This window comes from Taurulus bubalis, assembly GCF_910589615.1.
Source record: "Taurulus bubalis genome assembly, chromosome: 12".
NCBI lineage: Eukaryota > Metazoa > Chordata > Actinopteri > Perciformes > Cottidae > Taurulus > Taurulus bubalis.
The window spans coordinates 17,753,520-17,774,443 of NC_136600.1; the positions used below are offsets into that span (position 1 = coordinate 17,753,520).

Sequence of the window (20,924 nt, forward strand, 5' to 3'; positions counted from 1 at the left end):
TAACCAATGCTAACGGACAAGAGGCGGGGCTACGTGTGACAGACGCGTCAAACGGCCAACCGAGGCGTTGCAGCAGGTGCCCGTGCGGCACTCTCGCGCTAGAGTAGGGAGATTTGCGCGCCCTTTGTTTACCACTCAGTGGAGGCGAGTGTCCGCAGACACAGATCTGGGATCGGATTTGTTCGAATCCCCAAAGTAACACAACCGGCGGTTTGCTTGGAATGATCTGACTCCAGGCGCGTGATTCAGATCAACCCAGAAAATCCGAATGAACCCGAGTCCCCGAGGTGCCAGGTTTCTGGGCTTTCGGTAAATAGTTACACCAATATAAAATATAATGTCATAGTATAGTCATAGCTTTATCTTCTGAAATGTTTTATATCAGTCACGATTCTAACCGTTTTTTATTTTTTACTTCTTTTTTTTTTTCATGGGCTACTCATTTAAAATGACCATTTGCCAAATAATGACAGGCTATAGGCCCATGTTTTTAAACATAACATATAGAATATAAAGATCAGTATACGGTTATTATGATTTTTGCACATGGGTTTTTTTTTCTTCCGATTTATCAACTGTGATTTACAGTGAGTTTTACAGGTAATTTTGATAACACAAAAGAAATAAAAACTTTAACTGTCAAAGTGGTTCAATTCTGTTATAACTCATTTTATTTACATCCGCAGGTTTTAACATTCTTCCTGTAAAAAAAAAAATGAATTGTTTGGTTCAGGGTTCCGGCTGTATTCTGCGACAGTGTAATATAGTTGTGGACATTAAACAGGAAAAAGAAAGTTGACATTCTTTCTGTGACAAAACAAGACTTGATCATTTGGTTACGTGTCCATAAGAGTCTTAATATCTGGCAGGCAGGAAATTGTAAGAGTAAGGAGATTATAATATAATCTGCATTCACATATTCTCATACAACATTTTGCTAAAAAAAAAGAAGTTAGAGCTCTTCAATGTAAATGCAAAAAAGTTAAATTACAAAAGAGTAAATTACAATGACATTTTCAAAATGCTCATAGCTGTTCCCCGCGAGCTACACAGAGAATAAATAAAGAAGAAACCAATAATTGCAATTCCATCCCCGTGTTTTATTTGCTCTACACAGTTCAGTTTCATTTGAGCGTGCTCGGTGCCTGAGGCAGTTCTGAAATTACATTTCAGTGTTAAAGGGTTTATCTTTCTCTTTACAAGTTTAACATAGGAAAGGTAGTCACAGCTTTTACTTCCAGTTATATGTAGTATTACAGTGTACTATGCATTTTACACTATGTATATTATAAATACATATGATTTAAAAATGTGTGCACTGAAGTGAGTCCGAGATAACCAGTGAAATTACCAAATGGTCCAACTGTCCATTTCTTTCAGGGTTTTTTAAAAAGCGCTTTAGTAGTTAAAGTGATGGTGCAGTAAGTTCAAGTTAAAAATGGAGGCAGGGTGAATGACATGGCCCATCACGCAGCCTATAAATAGGACATGGAAACCATTGAGGAGAAGTGTATGGGAGGACGCAAACATAAAAACAGCATTAACACTAATTGTAACAGATAATATGTTAACAATACCTCACCCCCCACCCCCGAGCTATACCATAAAAAAAAAACTTTCAATAACTGAAGTGAAACACTGCAACTGATTCTTTAAAGTTAGCATGTGCTGATAAAGGAACACAATTATACTGTTGTAAAACCTCATTAGTGATATTAGTCTCCATATAATACTTAAGTGCAAAGTACAAAGAACAAGTTCCCAGGATGTGCATTGGATAGGCTGATTATTGGTCAACACTTCACAATATCATGTTGCACACATTTACCATTACCTTCTATAATCAAACACTTAAATACTCAGGTGGCATAATTGATTGCAAATAATTACAGGATCTAAAATAGACATTCCAAATATTTTGTAATATAACTACAAAGTGTAACTATTACAGTCTACAATATAATACAGCTAAAAGCCTCTTTATGTTTTCAGTGCATGTTCATATTGAGACTACTCAGTTACGGAGCAGATTCACAGCATAGACATTTTTCTAATTAGATCAACATACTGCAAATGTGAAAGCGATTGAAAAAGAACCTCTCTTGCATAAGTAGCATTATGCAAATGAAGGCACCACTCCGTACACTGTTCTCACAATTTGTGAGAGAAACTGTAACACATTAGAACTAGAGCAGGGCGTCACACGACTTTATGGGCACAAAAATACAGAATAATTTATAGTTTGTAGTTTCCAGTTCAATCCTTTCCGCAGATGTTAGACCAATGTTTTATTTCTCAGAGATTCAGACACGGCAAGCCATCATCACAACATCTCTCCCCGTCAGGTCAGTTATGTTTAAGTAATGTTGGAGGTGAGTTTAGGCCTTCTGTGCATTAACAGAGTCACTGAGAGCAGCCCCTTAAACCTTGTATTCAATCCGAACCACCTTCAAAGTTCCAAGACACTCAGAAGATTACAATGTCTTAGCTCAGTCTTGAAATACTACAATCCAAAAGCAAAAGAGCAAAACAATACAGATTGGCTGATTTTAGAAACACCGGCCATGAGAAGATACTGTCGATCATAATGCAAGAAAGAATGTATAGTAATTAGCTTATCTGCACACAGATAACATAATCTGTCAATGTGTATCACTACAGTAGTTTAGAAACACTACAGTGCGTCCTCTGCCCACATGGCATTCAACCCAACAGATTAAATGAAGCAAATGTTACAATCAGTGTACAATGTTTTTTGAATGACACATAGAAAAAAAAAGTCAAATAAAACAAACAACATACAATAAATTAACATGGAAAAGAAACTGCTCAAAATTGCTGCTAGTTTTCAGCAGTGTCTCCATGTTACTGTTGCTCTGCTTTGGCTCTACAAGTAGCCTAGCATGCTATTCAACTACATTATCAACAGCCCCCACCAAGCTCAAACCTTTCACAAAAATGTTCACTATCCATACTTACCATACGAAAATAAAACATTCAGATTTGAAGTCAGCATCATAGTGGAATACATCCCTGAGTTGTACCTCAGAAGGTACACTTCCCTCGCTTCATACAGAAGCCACCTCAAATAGAGGAAAAAAGTGTATGCTCATCAGTTACGTGTTAGAGCCACCATGGGGTGCTGTTGTATATTCTGCCAGTCGGGCATTGGAGCCAGATTGGCGTGCTGTGGTAGCGATGGGCCAGAAGTGAGACTTAGCAGACGAGTTTTCAATGATCTTGAAAGATTGCCAGGACCAATCAGACAACAGTAGCCAGTGGAGTAACCCTTCTCTCCAAAAGACTGACCCAAAACCTCTCTCTATCTGTCCATTTCCTTTATATTCATCTGTGTAATCTAATCTGCATATCAAAATCTTTTCAACGTGTCTTGTGACTTGCTCCTATTCTGGACTTTCTTTCCTGCTGAATCACTGTAAAGAATATTGCTTCCTATCCTTTATTGTGACACTGGCCCTATCCACTTTTAATCCTGTCCCACTTGGTCTGCCCATTCATACCTGCCTATCCCTTTCTTCTTGCATGTTATTCCTCTAAACCTCTGGGTCAACTTCCTTTCTCTTTTAACTTTAGGCCTCCTATTCCACAGGTTCAGTTATAGTGGAGATGTTCTGCCAGTGATGGCCTTCGGGTCATTGCGGAGGGACACTCAGGGTCTTGGCCGGGCTCATCATCAGGGGAGACGAGCTGCAGAGCGACTTCGTTCTCATAGCAGAATGACGAGCGAGAGCTTTGAATGTACTTCTGCTCGGCCAGTTCTTTAGCACTGCATGAAGGTGTGTTTGGGATTTCACGTGTCCGATGGAAGAATGAGTAGTCCACCTGGAAAAAGTGCAGAAGAATTTTACTATACACATTATTATAAGATAGCCATGCTAGTGGCTCTTTGAGGCTGTATTTTGGTTTCACTATGTTTTGAGCTAAATGCAGATTATTGTTTACCATATTCACTGTGGCATGTAACATTCTTTTTTAAATGTAATAATTAGCAACAAACAAAAAGTACAACTGAGGCTGATGGGATTGTCAGGTTTGCAGGTGTCTGGTCATAAACCAAAGTACTGGACATATTCCAATTTTGACCTGTTATGGCGCTAGATGACAGGTTAGGGGATCACCAGAGTCATTGGGATGCATCGTCTGGTGAACATGAATGTCTGCACATGTCCAATCAAACCATCTGATAGTGGTGGTGGACCAACCAACCAACATTGCCATCCCTTGAGCCACACTGTACCATGGCTAAAAACACTTCATCCTTCCTTTCTGACCTGGTAGCAGTTTTTCCTCTCAAATAGCACTGGTTCGAATCTGTGTCCCCAGAGTATTTCAGAAGCCAGATAGGAGCTGCGGCACTGTGTGGTCATGGCTGTGGCCTCCACCATGCCCTCGAGTATGACCACAACCTCCAATTCAGAGTCATTCTCCAGGGTTTTTCGATCGATCTCAAAGAAGGGTGACTCGTCGTTGATCTCGTGGACAACTGTCACTGGCGAGACCAAGAAGATGCGGTCGATGCCAGTGTCAAAACCCACGTTGATGTCCATATTGTCCAATGGGAGGAACTCTCCCTCTTCTGTCACCCTTGGCTAAAGTTGGCAATGGAAAGTAAAATAAAGTCACTATTTAATATATTTGACATTCTACATTATTCTAGACATTGTGATGTTGCAAAATAGATTTTCAGTTATTGAATAGAGACCATTTCCTACAGTCATCTTTAGATATTTCATTTATCACCCTGACCCAAAAGCTTAGCAGTTGGTTATTATATTCAGATGAATTTGACTATGCAAGTTTTTAGTCATACCGCCCATGCATAGGCTTATCACTCACCCAACCCTTACTATGGAACAACATCCAGTCCCATGATTTATATTGTATTTCTTTGATCCTCGTAAACTTAATCCCATCTGCCCTGTCTGAACTTTGATGTGGTCATGCTATTAAGGGAGATGAAATTGTCTATGCTGTAGCCCCAATGTTCCTAAGATTTTGACCCTGTAGACAATTCACATGTATACACACAGCATTGTAGACAACAAAACATTCAGATAAATAGGAAACATGTTTAAAACCACCCATGTAAGACCAGCCAGAAAGGTAAACATAAGCACATACAGTACAATCACCTAACCCACATACAGCATAAAGGAAAATGACATGACAAAGGACAATTGTTCTCAGTTAAAGAATTGTTGTCAAGTTAATCCATGGTAAATCTTCCTAGCCCCTGAGGGAAAATAAAACAAGCTCTCATTAACTACAGCCCACAGAATACAGGCCAGATGGTCTCAGCGCTCTCGTTCTCTCTACAGCAACCTTTTTTCCTCTATCGCTAACACTCACAATAGCAACCTATTTTTTGATACAATCATTCTGTCTTTCAATCTCATTGACCTTTTTCTCAAAACAGAAAAGGATTTCTCTTTTATCATTGCATTCTGATCTCTTTTTATTCTTCTTATGGTCATTATCCATCTCCCCCACTTACCTTCAGTAGTTGTGCTCGAACATGTGCCTCTACCAGGTGGCTCTTGCGTAGGTTTCCGACCCTCCACATCATGCAGAGTTTCCCGTCCCTCAGTGCCACCACAGCTGTGTCGGAGAACACCAGTGTCTCGTTGCGCTTCTTGGGCTTGGCAATCTTTGCCATAACTGCCCCGATGATGAAGGCGTCAATAATGCAGCCCACAATGCACTGCAAAACGACCGCCATCACCGCCAGGGGACATTCTTCGGTCACGCTCCTGAAGCCATAACCAATGGATGTCTGAGTCTCCAAGGAGAATAGAAAGGCCGCCATGAAGCTGTTTACTTGTAGGAAGCACGGCTCCTCAACCACTGCCTCTCTATCAGACTCTCCTCCAGACCCGGCCTCTCCTGATCCCGGAGAGAAACCTGAGCTGGAGGTAAGCCGAATGGAGAGGTCCCCATGCACAGTGGCAATCAGCCAGAAGGCAAATCCAAAGAGCAGCCAGGAGAGAAGGAAGGAGAGGGTGAAGATGACCAGCATCCAGCGCCAGCGGATGTCCACACAGGTGGTAAAGAGGTCGCTAAGATAGCGCTGGCCCCTCTCGCTCATGTTGACGAAGGTGACGTTGCAGCGTCCGTCCTTGCCAACAAAGCGTTGTCGGGGCCGGCGGCTTGAGCGCCTGGTGCGCCGGCGGTTGATAGTGGAGGGGGAAGAGAGTGAATCCTGGTCTGAGGATGATCGGCCTTTTCCTCTTCCTCCTACACTACTGCCTTTTCCAATCCTTGGCCCTGAGCACATTCCTCCAGCTCTCACCCCGCCTTCTCCTACATCTCCCCCAACTCCAATGGCACTCTGCCTCCGGATGTTGTTGGTGTTGCTCTGCAGAGGTAGAGTTTTGCCGTTCAGGGCATGGGTAGGGGAGGGGCTGGTTGGGGTTCCTGACCCCGTTGGACTCCCCCCTGCCCTAGCCGTATCTGCAGCACTCTGTGCCAGCCTCATGATCTCCTCCTCTTCTACTGGCCCATCCACCACAGCACTGAAGCGGCGTTTCACACGTGCCGCTCCCATAATGTATACAATGTTTTCTTTTGCTTACGGTACTCCGTATTTCTCAGTGTGCCTTGATTTGATTGTTGATGTGGCAATTAAGCACCTTGACTGTGAAGTAAGTGTGTTGTGCTGACAACACAGGCAGTCTTTCAGTCCTTCTAATGACGAGAAAATGTTAAGTCCATCATGGCCAATGGTAACCAAGGGATAATTTCCACCGAGACCGCTGATCAGTCAATTATTTCCCCCACTTTAAATGATGTTTCCCAGTAGAGTCTATCTTTTCAGTGATAGATCCCTAAGCCAATAAAGTGGGCTTTCTTTAAGTAGGTCCTCAGGTGCATTCGTTAACCAATATCCTTAAGTCCTACTCACTGAGTGAGTTGAGCTGAAAAGAAGGAAATCAGCAGCAGCCCAAAGAGTCTATTTCTGTTAACCCCAGTTTGGAAGAATTATTTTGACAAGGAGTAGTAGGGCTGGATTGACCTCAACAGACAACAGAAAAGCATGCAAGATAGGTACTCTTTTGTTTAAAACAATCAAAGGGAAGCCGTGAGCATGGATCTATTGATAAAAGCTATACACTGATAATGCAATGGAGAAGAAGGATGGAGACATGTAAAGGATATACAACTTGTTTAGAGTACCTTTTATAATATTGTGACAAGATGCATCCAAGACAGATAAATGCTCTAAATTAACTTGGGGACGATATGCTAAAAAATATTTTCAACATGCAGTCAAAAAATAAAAATAAAAAACATGCCAATTCTTACGGTCAAAGTTCTCTCCAGTTTCACAACCCCTTGGTATGGGCATGAAGAAACAAAGAATACAGTACTTTCAATACATCCAATACCTACTGTCATCATTCATCATAAAATAAATCAGTGCCAATATTTCTTGGATAAAGCTTTGAATAAGAGTTAAGTTGCAGTTGTCACCTTTGCCCAACAAGAGGGTCCCAACTGAAAGAACATTTTGTTTGCCATTTCCTGTTTAATCATGCCACTGCCTCAAGAATTTGCCATTTCCTTTTTAAGTGTCTGCACATCTGTTTGATGGCCATTGTCAAATTTGTTGAAGACTTGTTTTAATAACGGAATAATATTGACCTGAACTACAGTTCCTCAGACCAGACATACCTCGTTACAATTCAGCATTACGGCTGAGAAATCACCTATGCCTAAACAAATATAAGAAGAAGGGAAGAAAAGAAAAGACAGAGTTTACTTGATCTATCGCCAAAAATACTTGTGTTTTAGCTTTAAGTGGAAGATGCATATGGAGAAAAAAGGTCACAGGTCACCTGAGGAGGTTTTCTATATTTTTCTGGAGGCCCTTCTCCAAAGCGGATAGATCAGGTGTATGCCACCGAAGGAGAAGAGCTGAGAAGTGCTTAGAGCTAAAGTGGCTGAGAGTATAACATGGTTTGTGGATTGTAGTCTCTTACTCATCATCAATGTCTGTTTGAATCAGATCACAAAAGGCTACCTGAACGTCAGGGAGTTTCCACAAACAAAATAGAAGATTATTCCATGCAGATGCAATGTGAAAATAACAACATGTGAGAATAACTTTGAAGTGCACCATAAATACTTTCTGAGAAATGTACAAATATTTCGGGAAATGAAAAAGTATGCCTTTAGAGTTAGTATTTACCTTTCCCAATCATTTCCAGAGACCTCTACTGAAACCTGCCAAGTATACAGAGCATCCACATCCTCTTTGGAACAGGAGACAGAAAGAGACCCTCAACCGTAACCCTGCACTGTGGTGAGTACAAAAAGAACTGAAAAAAATAGACGAGCTACCGCTCTAACTGTACAAATATAGAAGAAGCCATTTCATTCAGCCAGTAAGAGCCGGGTAGAAACACATCTACAACAAATGGAAATGGGGAAAGAGATCCCTCCTGAAGTGTGAAGTGACATAAGGGTTCATCTTCGCTTGTGTGTTGACCTCTCTTTATGACACATGTTCAGTAGAAGCATTGAGCTCCGTGAGAAAGTCACGGAAAGTGTCTGCTGGTTGTTTGAGTGTCTTTACAGAGATGATGGTTGTCTGTGTTTGTGTCCCTTTGGTTTAGGACCTTCTTGTTTAACACACTGCCAGTCTTGAAAATAAATGAGAACAAAAAAAAGAGAATGACAATTAAAAAGGCAAAGTAGAAATTACAAAACTGTGCTGAAACATATACTTTAGTAGTTATCTTCTTGTCTCTAAAAAAGAGAGCAAATATTCACATTTATATCAATTCAAATCTTAAGTGAACGTAATATGAGACAATTCTAAATGGAATTTGTAGTGTACCTCTTAGGAGTCTTTCATGCAGCCCTTGAGTTGTTATTGGAATATTTCATCGGTCAAATATTGTAGAGTTATTCCTTTAGACTGCCTTGATTTGAAGAACCAACATCTGTCACGACACAAGACAAAACCTCAACCAGATGTACCTGTGGAAGCCTGTGAAGAGAAACAGAGAAACATAATTAAGTCCTTTTTCATTTGTATCTTCTGAAAATCATTAGGGTACCTTTTCGACAAAAAACTGTGTCTGAATATGGACTGCTGGGCCCTCTATTTCGGTCAGGAAACCAAGTGGTACAGAGTGAGTAATCTTTTATAAATAAGCAATAGTGGATTAAAGCCAATAGACTGGAAGAATAGGAGCGGATTTTCTTGGGCAAAGGTTGAGACTGGGATTTTAGCTCAGATGAAGGACTCAGATAAACCGGGACTCTGGTTCAGAGTGAAGAGGGAGTATATCTTGCTGTGGAGATGCTGATATGCTGTGGATTACAGCTGCGTCTGTGATTTTGGTAATCTCAACGATGGTTTTGCTAATCCTTTGGAGGATTTACGTAAGAGCCACTATTCCCAAAGAAGGTGGCAAGAATATCTATAAATAGGCACAGGAAATGTAATCTATTTATTAATAAATACATTAATTGAATAATGCATCGACAGAATTGTAGATAATATGGGAAAAGGTAGAATAAATCTAATCGAATGTCACCCTTCACAAATTATGCAGACTTGTAAATATATATTTTCACCTTGAGGAAGCAAACACTGATGAATACTTTGATTCTTGCTCACTGCTTGTGCTTTATTTTGCTTTACAAGAATCATAGATATAACCACATTTCCACTTGGATAAATAAATAATGTAGACTCTAAAGCATCCTTTTGGCCAGAGTAATTTAAAATAGATTCTGCAGCATTATTGTCCACCATTATTATGGACCATAATGCATATACAGTATATGCCTGAGATAAAAAAAAATGACAATTTCATACATGACATTAGTGTATAACTCCTCATCATCTCTTATGCTATCGACTGTAGCCTCATTGTGAAAATACTATATATAGGACTTAATAGGTTCAACCAAAATGCATCAATATGATAGATGAACTACTTAGGCTTGCATTATGCTGCTAAAAGTAGTACAATGGGTGAAAAAAATAACAAGATACCTTTATAGAAATCCTAAATGTTGGAACAATATCAGAACTGAACTCAAACTGAACCATGTGGTCTTTTAAGGTCTTAATTTCCACAAAATAACAAAGACAGACTTTTCCAGGCTTGTGTTTCTCAATGTTCAGTTCATGAACAAATGTGTGATGAGGCGGTCCTGACCTTGAGGCCTCTACTGTAGCTCCTGCCAACTCTACCAAATGAACACGCTCTCACGTCTGCTATCTCTGTGATTGTGTTTAAGTGGCGCCAGACAACCGACGACAGAAGCATAGGAGGTGATGAGGGAGGTGTGTGTGTGTGTGTCTGTGTGTGTGTCTATTGGCAATGTGAGGGTACACGTGTCTTTGCCTTAGCAAACCTTATCCTAGTGAGGTGGCAAATGTCTCAAATAACTTCTGACACAAAAACATGCAGGGGTGTCTGGGAAAACTGTGCATCTGTCAGAGCAGCATCTAATCTGCAGCCCGGCCTTATATGATAAAGGCTGAAATATGTGATGGGACCTGTGTTTGGGGGTCCCTTCAACAAAGACCAGCCTCAGATAAGATATTATAGGAACAGGTTATAGGCTATTCATATTCACTTTTCACTTCACGTCCAGCAAGATAAATGTAATGACGTTCGAGAATCCAGATGTTTTTGAAAGTGACAGAGCTCACATTATAAAGTATAAACAACATTGATAGACAGTAACTACAAAGCTGGGGTTAACACTACTATTAAAAGCCATTCTGCACTCCTGTGTACTTGTGTACTTGTACCCCCAAAATGGCATAATCATTATTAACTAACTAAATAAATTGAACATCACCAGCATGAAATAAAACCATATGGACAAATCTTATGCAGAGTATGTAATCTTCTGGCAGCAGATAATGTTTCCATAACAAATGCAAATGAAGCATTGACTGGGCAGCATCCATTGGCAAAATGATAACCTAAACCAATTGTTGAAAACATAAAACAGCTAATGTGCTTTATCATCCAGGGTTTGTGGATTATTTAAAAATTGCTACTGATGTTTGAGCAAAACTGACCACAAGCAGCTGTAGGGACTCCACAGACAACATTGTTGAAGGTTGTCTAATTGTATTGCAACTCTTACCCTTCTGAATTAGCAGAGATTCCAAGTATTACATTAACCCCCCAGAAATTACAGCAAAACATCCACATTCTCTCTCCCCCTCTCTCTCTCTCTCTCCCTCCCTCTCTCTCTATCTCTCTCTCTCTCTCTCTCTCCTCCCTGGTCTTCTTTATATCCAGATTATCCGACCATATTAAGGTGTTATGTGGCCAGATTAGATTTGGGCGGAATATGATTGCAGTGTCATTGAAAAAGGCACCGAATAAGATAAATTCTTTCTTTTGTCACTCTATTTACCAACCATGTCACATGTCATCTGTCCTATTTCCTGTTTAATATTTCAGGCATCATTACTTTTGATGCGATGGTTTCATGATGGGGAGTTTAATCAACACTGTACGCAGTGTATAATAAAGTGTATAATAAAACCCCTCAACTCTGCAATACAATGCAAATGTGGGGACATCAATACTTGTCATTGATCAGTGGGGGTTAGAAACCAGGGCACAGACTGGATCTCTCTATCAATGTCACATGGATCTCTGTCTCATCTTTCTCTACATCTCTTTCAGTTCAGACTTTATCATTGTATTAAACTTTACAAGGCTTTTAATAATGTTTCATGTATACAATTGGGCTACTTCAGCAGCTGTGACAGCTGTGCATATCAAATAAATACCTTGCAGGGACCTTTTGCTGAAATCCTATCTGATCAATACAGTTCTAGTGAAGTGTTGATCTGGTGACATCATTCATACGCTGCAGGAGCTGCAGCACCAATGCACCAGTAATGGATGTTATGTCATAACTGAACATTAGGATGATGGTGTTCATTTTTCACAAATGTGCATGTTTATATATTTTTTTAACTTTGAAGATGATGGACTGTCTATGTTTGCATGTTTTTGTTTGTTATGAACTGCATAGATTTTTAAGACAGTTGAAATATTTTACCACATTCCAGCCAGCCATGGGTTTTACTTTATATATATATGTATATATATATATATATATATATATATATATATATATATATGTATATATATATATATATATATATATATATATATATATATATATATATATATATATATATATATATATATATATATATATATATATATATATATATATATACATATATATATATTTTATATTTTTTTATTAATTCTAATTACCACAAGTATAGATGAATTATAAATGTTTGTCAAGAAACAAAGACAATTACCATGTTGAGCTTGCAGAACAATCTGGTTGTGTTTGGTTAGTTTGTTACTCCCTTACCATAACCATCACACCTACATGCCTAATAAACACTTACCCTAACCTAAACCTATCTCTAACCTGAACCCTAAAACCAAGTTCAAACCCTCAAACGGCCCTTTGAAGGTCTGTCCTAAAGGGAGGACTGGCCAAACTCAAATTAGTGCTCACAAAAATAGATGTACAAGTACACACATACACACACATCTGATAATAAGCACAAATGCGGTGTCATCTTGGCACTGGGCCTTATTCCATCTAATTGAAACTTTTCCGCGGCCGTCTCTCCCTCAGCTGTGTGCAGTGATCGAGGTCATTGTGTGATGACGACTGAATTTTAATCTGGGGAGTTAAGATGGTGCGGGTTGGTTAAAACTCTGCATAACTCTTTTTCTAATTAAGAAAATACTCAGAACATTGAGAAGTATGCCATCAAGACCAATTAGATTATTTGAATTAGGCGAAACTTCATTACTTTTTACAGATTTCTGCTACTTATTTAGCATTATTCCCAGTCAGTTAGACCATCTTCCCTCAATTAATAGGTGCACTGTCATGGTGACTTTCTGCCCAATTATTATATAAAGACACGTTTTACCTATTTAGAAAGTCAGTTTAAATATAATGCATGACTACAGAGCTCAGTTAACATCACGCTGATCTCACAACACATACTAGGTACTATCTATTACTTAACTACAATTGTTGTGCATTGTTGTGCATACATTTCAGTTTTTCTAGTTTGCCAGGGTAAACTTGAGGGGAAAAACTCTCAAATTCATGGTGCCCATTGCTACTGCAAAGATCAGTAGTCCCCAGAGATCTCCGCAAATTACTGAAGTGTTGTAGCATCTCTGGGTATATAGCATGACTGCATCAGCTGCTTTCACACAATCTGCCGAATAGCACAACTAAGTGATGCTATTTCCCGATTCTCCCATTTAAACAAATGCAGCACAAACAGTGGATTGCAATCAAGTAATTCAATCAAGTATTACAAAATGGAACCATGAGCACCTTTTAAAAGAGAATCAGCTAGAAGAGAAACAGCTGTCATTTTATAATCCTGCACTTTTGTCCGTCCTCATGCATGTGTCTCTAAAAAACCCTCAGCAATGTCTTGCCACCCGATTTAAACTCATGTAGGCGATTTAAACTCATGTAGGCCTACTACCATACAGCACATTCCGTGTCTCTCATTCTAAACTTTTTCAAACCTGTGTTTTCTATCAATTCACATAACTCACAAAACAAAAAAAGGATTAAAGTCTAAATCATCAGGCAAATCAAGCTCTCCTCTGCTCAGTACTCTCTCCGTCTGCATTGTTCACTCCCAACAGTACATTTGTTTTGTCCTTCATCCTCCAGTCCTGCATAGCATGCAATAATGTTTAATTTTGCTAGATGTTAATGTAATTCTTAAAATGTCCAAATATACAGCCAAATAGAGGAAAACCATGTTTGAGCATCCTTTTTGGTTGAGAAGCGTTTATCCTGTTAATGTAAAGAACCACACTTATTCTTGAGTCCCATTTGAGGCCAACACCAACTCTACAAAACTAAACTCACAAGTTACAATTGTGATTTCAGCAGTTTCATAAATAGCATAAAAACACGTTTTAAACTGCATCACCTCTTTCAGGTGCTTTTCAGAATAAAATAAAGGCTAAGTTTATACTTTTTAAATTCCACTTCACATTATCAGGTTGCTTACGGACAACATGAACGCCATCGATAAAAATAAGAATAAAATATTTTTTTACCCAAAAGTGCTGCTTTTACAACTTCTTGCGCAGATAAATTCAGTCAGCACTTACCAGTCGTTGACATTTTTCTCCCGTTAATTCAGCGCGACGTGACGACGTCAGTTTACTTTAAGTCCCTTCTTTAACAGAGTGACTGGTGGTCTATAAAAAACACACAACAAAACACGGATTAGAGACCGTGCGCGAGCTGTCCCATGCTATCGGTCCTGGCAACTGTCCGCGAGCCCTCAGGTGGCGGATGAGCGCCCACACGTTGTGATGCTATCTGTCCCCAATGGAAGGCACGCGCCTCTCTGGACGGCCGGAGTGACCTTGTGACAACATCCTGTGGGATTTATCAAGGTTAAATTACAGTTTAGATGTGTAATACACATGGATTATTTATCCCGGATTAGCCTACCAATTTTGTTTTTTTTTTAAAAAGAAGTTGTATTTCCAGTAAAACTGACATACTGAATCAAACTTTTTACACAGATGGCTAACTGAGAACTGAGAACTTTAGCCAAAGTTATTTTTACTTAAAAATTATACAATTATTTGATATCTCTTAGATTACTTTCCCTTCAATAAAAACACATTGTTGTACCTTTTGAATAACCTGTTATCTGTGTTGTTTGTGCACAATGTTGTGTTACAGTGACTGAATTGTCATGTGAGATGGATCTGACTTTTACAATGAAAAAATGCTTTCATTTGTATTGATAAATACTGATGTTAAAATTTTACGAGGAGTTTTATAAAAGGTCTTTGTGATATTATTCAAGGTTTGGCGAAAAAATGTCAATACAACTAACGTGAATGTGAAGGGCAGACAGACAGGAAGAAAAAGAGACAAAGAAAGTGGAGAAGCAGAGTATCCAGGGCTATGTAGCATAATTACCGAGTTGTGTGTGTGGGTTTGTGTGGGAGAGAGACAGAGCGACAATGTGTGTTTACTAATACTTAATCTGATTTAATCTCCGTCAAGGCGCCCAAGAAGTGACCTATGATGTCATGAGCTCTGTCATTCTATGAAAATAAAGATCAGATTGAAGATGACAGAGAGCAACAAAAAAAAGAGAGACATAATGCAGCAGCCACAACATTCAACTGCATCCAACAACATAAACAAACATCCCTGTGCATTTACTGTATAAACAAAAATATATACTGGTCACCACAAATCAATGTAATAGATCATCTTCATCTGCACCCTCTGTTGTTTTAAATTGCATAAGTGTTTGTGTGAGAAAAAAACACAAATTGTAATTTACCCAAAGGAAAACTGAACGGGAAGAGGGGGCAGGGAGAAAGTGGCATGGAGAGGCACAGTGATGCCAGACGAGAGGTTAGAAAGAACTAGAAGGTTGTTGATGAAGAATACATTGAGAATAGGAGAACATATAATCAATCACTCTACGGTCCCTCCTGTTTGGTCTGATCAAATCAGACATGGGGCAAACTGTATCTGCAAATGCTTTCATGGTTTGTTTTTGTTGCAAAGAATCAGCAACATGACAGGAAAATATGAACCTGAATTTTATTTATTCTTTTTTTTATTTTAAAGCATGGTTACTGGGGTTGCCCAGGTGGACTGGGAAGTTTTTAGCACAGCCGTGAACTGCAATTTCCACGGCAAAGCACCTTTGTTGCATGTTCATCTCAAATTCAAATGAGATGTTTGGCAACAATATCAAAGTTACTTTGTTTCCAAAGATGACATTATTATCATCTGCCTGCATCTCTCTGCTCATCTTTGTACATTTAGAAGGTGGTAATCTGTTTACTGTCATGTAAATCAAGTTTGACTTGATTTGATACCAAACTGTTGCAGCCAGTGCAGCTTAAAATAAACAGTGAATATGTTCATCTGGGGGAAAAACTTTTTACTTATTTGACTGGTAATGAAGCATAAAACCACCAGCAGCACTCGATTCTAACTGCTCAACAGTGAGTCGACATTTCCACTATTTAGCTGCAACCATGGGCTGCTCTCACAGAGTGGGATTTGCAATGAATCATTTAATGTTCAACAGTAATTTGGAAACTTGATATGATGTTAACTTGATTATTTTTTTTTTTTTAAAGAGTTAAGAGGGAATATCTGCAGAATGGTGGCAGAGTGAGGAGAGAGATCGTCCTTATTTTGGACACACCAAGAGCACGCCTGTGTGTGTCCTGCATACTAATCCATTATGAATAATGGATGAGCATGTGAGGATGCAATACTCATCCTGAGCCACCAGTGGGCAGAAAGAAACAATGTTTGGCATTAGTGATCCTGCATTTAAACATCCTCAGTTGAAAGTGTTCGTTCTCAACTGGTGATTAGCTCATGAGCCTGCAGGTTGACCAGGGGCTACACACCTGGTCTCTGAGGACCTAATTACAAGCCAAGATTGAACATCAGCAGCTGTGCAGCCACTAAAGGAGCATGACTCCACACCTTAAGGTGTTTTATGACTTGAACGATGCTAAACAGAGATGACAGAGAGAAACAATATCTGCGAACTCGTTTGCTTTTGATAGAAATGCCTTTAAAGTAAAAAGATGTGTGTGAACTCGGAGAGTGCAACATGTTGAATTTAGTATTCATGATGTAAAACTGTCATTTCACATTTGTCTATTTCATGACTTTGTTTTTACACCTATTCCTAATGAATCACGGGAAGGGCATTGCTAAACTATTCTGCTTGAAAAGCAAGAGTCCATTTCCCATGCTGGTTAAAATGACGACGCTCCATGTGTTGCCTGTGAAAGGCGGATCTGGTTTTTGCAGACGGAGCAGCAAAGTCAGGCTCAGTGTCTTGTAAAAGGTTCCAGATTATGTCACGGTCACACAAGGCCCAAATATCTGTGATTTCAGGGGTAAACGTATATTGGTTCAATGTGTGGCGACCCCCTTCATTTCAAACGAGGCGTTGGGAGTCTTGTGCTCACTAAACTAGATATTGAGCTCAAAGTATTCGTGGGTAAACAGATCCACTCACGGGAAGAATACTGCTGCATCAGTTCAGCTCAGGGCCATTAGACCCAAATCAAGATCAGTTGTCATTGTAGGGCCGTGTGAAACACTTATTTGATCTAAATGCCCATCACAAGTTCCCAGAGCCCATGGAGACATCTTTAAATGTCCTGTCTTGTCCCACCAGCAATCCAAAGATATTCAGTTTACCTTCATATCAAATTATGAAACCAGAAAACATTTTCATTTGAGAAGCTTCAAATGCATTTATGGTATTTTTGCTTTAAAATGTAAGATTTTTTTTTATAGATCAAAATAGCACATTATATTTCTGTCCGTCAACTGTCAATTTTCAGCTCTGCTATTTTCTATCCTCTAAAAATACATCTATCATATTCAAAAAGAAAATGAAGGCATGAAAATATGTGTAAATATACTTGTTTCAAGACAATGTAAGAAAAGGACATGAGGAATGACTTGAGGTAAATCTCAGGGTGTACTGAAACAGTACTCTCGGCTTGGAGGGGGGAAGGGATCAATAACTCATCACAAGTTGCGAATCAGCCTGGTCCAACAACCATTTGTCACAAACAAGAAAATGTCCGCCCATTTAATCAAGACAGCAATACTGAAGACGAAATGGGTATAAGCTAATTAACGAAATGAATGAGGAAAGCAAGGACGGCCAGGAAAAGGTTAGGGAGCTGTTAATGTTTACGTGTCGGGGCGTTTGTCAAACTGTGACTACCCGTTGATTGGACGCGTTACAGCCCCTTCATTTGGGTGAGCTGCATAAATAGATGAAGATATACAGAATAATAAAGACTGTTTTTTCAAGGGAGTGCGAGTGTGATCTCAAGCTCCATTATGTTTTTACATGCTCAACCTCTTGTGAACTCCCAGTAGCAACAAAGACTCCTCGGGGGCGCTTTGGCCTCATGACATCCTGAAACTCAGAGGTGCAGAAACACAGAATATAATGTGACAGAAAATATTTCTATGTGACAAGCACACAATTAGTGTAATGAAATGTCAGGTGGACTCCAGTGTAATCCATTCACTGTCCCGGGTTTCCCCTGTGATACTGCAGCTGCTGATCAAGCTGAATCCATTCATTGGTTTGCTGATTAACAACAAAGCCAAAATTGGCAACAACTTTAATAGTTTTCAAGCTGAATTACTAAACATTCCCTCATTATAGTTTAACAAATAATTCAGTTATTTGTGTTTCGTCAAAGTAAACTGAATATTCTGAGGATTTGGACCGTTGGGCTTTTAAAAAATGTTAATAACTTTTTTTAAATTTCTTTAGACATTTGACATTGAAATTACTAATAAATAAAATCAGAAGATTCATTGAAAATGTAAATACCATTTTAGGCCTCTTTATAAAGTGAATATGGCCAAAGAAATACACACTGGCCTTCTGTTGTTATTAAGACAGATTTGAGAAAAGACTCAACAGAAATATAAATATAAATAAACTGTACTGCACTTGAAGACAGCCTAATTCAATAAAACACTCATTTAACAACCTGAAAGGCAAACCAAAAATATATCTAATTAATGAATGTAATATAATAATTTAAAAATTGCAATACAGTTTATCATATTGGCAATTATGAAATGTACATAGTCAATCCCTTGTATACAGGAATAATCACCGACCCAGTCCTCATTTTAAAAGCTTCATTCATAATCAGCGCAGGAAAGCAAATGAGTAATTTTTCTATGCGCCTTCATCTTCACGTATATATTTGCATACTAAAGATGGATGCAGGATAATTAATAGGGGAAACACACACGCTGCAGGTCAAAGCACTAGAACAAAGCCCATAGCTCAGGTAAATGTAATTAGAAATTATATAAAGTGTGTGTCCAGACTGAGATTGATGTGTTCTGACAAAGACAAATAAACAGCACACTACCCAGTCTCCTTCAGCCCTTCTTTTTTCATATTTGCAGGTTGAAGTTAAGCAATATCCATTTCCAAATATGACACTTCATAATGTTTCTTGCTCCATTTTTTCCACTTCCATGTAAATTCGAGACCCCCTGCACCTGATAACACTTCATTAGAACTTTTTTTTTTGCCACCTTGGGCCTCATCTCCTTCTCCATTTCCATCTAATAAGTTGTTGTACCTGTCCGTGTCCTTGTATGAGGGAGACTTGGCTTCTCGTGCCTTCATGCCCCCCACCCATTCTATTTTGGCATGCCTGTGCCAGGTATTTGTTCAAATTCCTCACACCCCGTGGGGATAGCTATGTCCCCCCCGTCCACCCGTCCCTCTCTCATCTTTACAGCCTGTCTCTGTCTATCTTATGTACGCCAGCACATGTATGAAGCAGCCAACGTGGCCTCCCCGCCACCACCATGAGGCATACTGCCTATTTACTGGCTAGTCACAACTAAATCATTTCCAAGTTGTTCAGCCTCTTGAAGCTGGCAAACCACAGCTGTGGGTCCTCCGAGGGCCAGGCCAAAAACAACCCGGTGGATACCAGGCAACTGCGACTTGCTTTTGATAACTGCTATAAGACCTGTTTATTCTGTGGTGTCGTCAGGCCACTTATTAGATCTAGCAGTAAAACTTTTCTCTGACATGAAAAAATGTTGATACAGGCAAGTATACTGGATAATGAATTTCCTCTCAAATTTAAGCACCAAATCATCGTATGCATCCCTTGAGGGGGTTGGAGGCGCCTTGTGGTTGAACATGATGTGATGGCCTGATGTGGTATTGACATTGGGTCAGAGTTGAAGTGCATTAGTTATTGCAGTGCGTCATGAAATGACAGCAAATACCGACGATGTGCTGGCTCGGTATACGTTTGACTCTCTGCCCTTCCCACAGAGAGTCTAAACTCTGCAGAGTCAAATTAAAGCTTACTGGAAGAATCAACCGTGCAGTTTTATAATTACATTTTTCAGGTATCAAGCAGAAAATGAGATCTAATCGCAAACCCGGTCATGCCAAAGACAACTTGACATGGCCTTTTATTGAACGTTTCTGTTAGGGGAGTAACTCCTTGACCTTTTGGTGGCAGGAGTGATTTCTTTACCACTAATCCAATATATATGGTCCCTATAGTTTATTCTCTGTTTATTGAAGAAGTAGATTAAAGACAAACACTCTAGCGTCCAGAAAGGAACCACAGATCACTTGCCATTCTTTTACTAATGGGACCATCAGGTCTTAACCTTTGTAACCCTCTATCCACTATTATCAAGGGTCATGGTGATGTCATGGTCAATGCAGCATTTTGTTTTTAGTGTCGTTGCTATCGTAACAACCAGGCTTTCTTTCTTGCTGAGAGACTAAAATAGAGGTCAGTCATTAAGATAGGAAATACTCATTTAACTATGTATTTTATTGTTGATCTACTTCATTACATTCTTAAGTTAAATAAATGATGAAGCAAAGCACATTAACAGTGTTATTACTGAATAAATCTAGGTTTCATGAATCCATCAAAATAAATTGGTAGCTTTCAAAACCTAATGTAGTGGCCATATCTGTGACTTATGCACCCGATTATTTGCCAAAATATGGTGTTACGATGCCATTTATGGCCAGATTCTTGACTTCTTGGAAAGTTGCAGAAAGTTTAATGTGTGATTTATATCTGGCTCAAAGTTATTGAGACCATTAGAGACTCAAAGCGTGCTCAAACTTACTGTAAATCCCCTCAGACGTATAGCTATAAAATACAGGAATTAAAAAATACACACTACTATTATCTGTATTTTAAATGATTATACTCAGCACAGCTGCGAGTTGAGCAGTGTTCATTATTTATTTAATGTTTTTATAAAACATTTCTCTT

General features: G+C 39.2%; 1 protein-coding gene across 1 annotated transcript; it reads right to left on the bottom strand.

Annotated features, from left to right (window-relative positions):
• Positions 1 to 3,612: 3,612 nt before the first annotated feature.
• kcnj14 (potassium inwardly rectifying channel subfamily J member 14) lies at positions 3,613 to 6,565 on the bottom strand (the record flags this gene model as incomplete). Its single annotated transcript, XM_079227558.1, has 3 exons — positions 3,613 to 3,843; positions 4,293 to 4,610; positions 5,516 to 6,565. The coding sequence occupies 3 exons, from the start codon at positions 6,563 to 6,565 to the stop codon at positions 3,613 to 3,615; spliced, it is 1,599 nt and encodes a 532-aa protein (XP_079083684.1).
• Between the last annotated feature and the right edge of the window lie 14,359 nt (positions 6,566 to 20,924).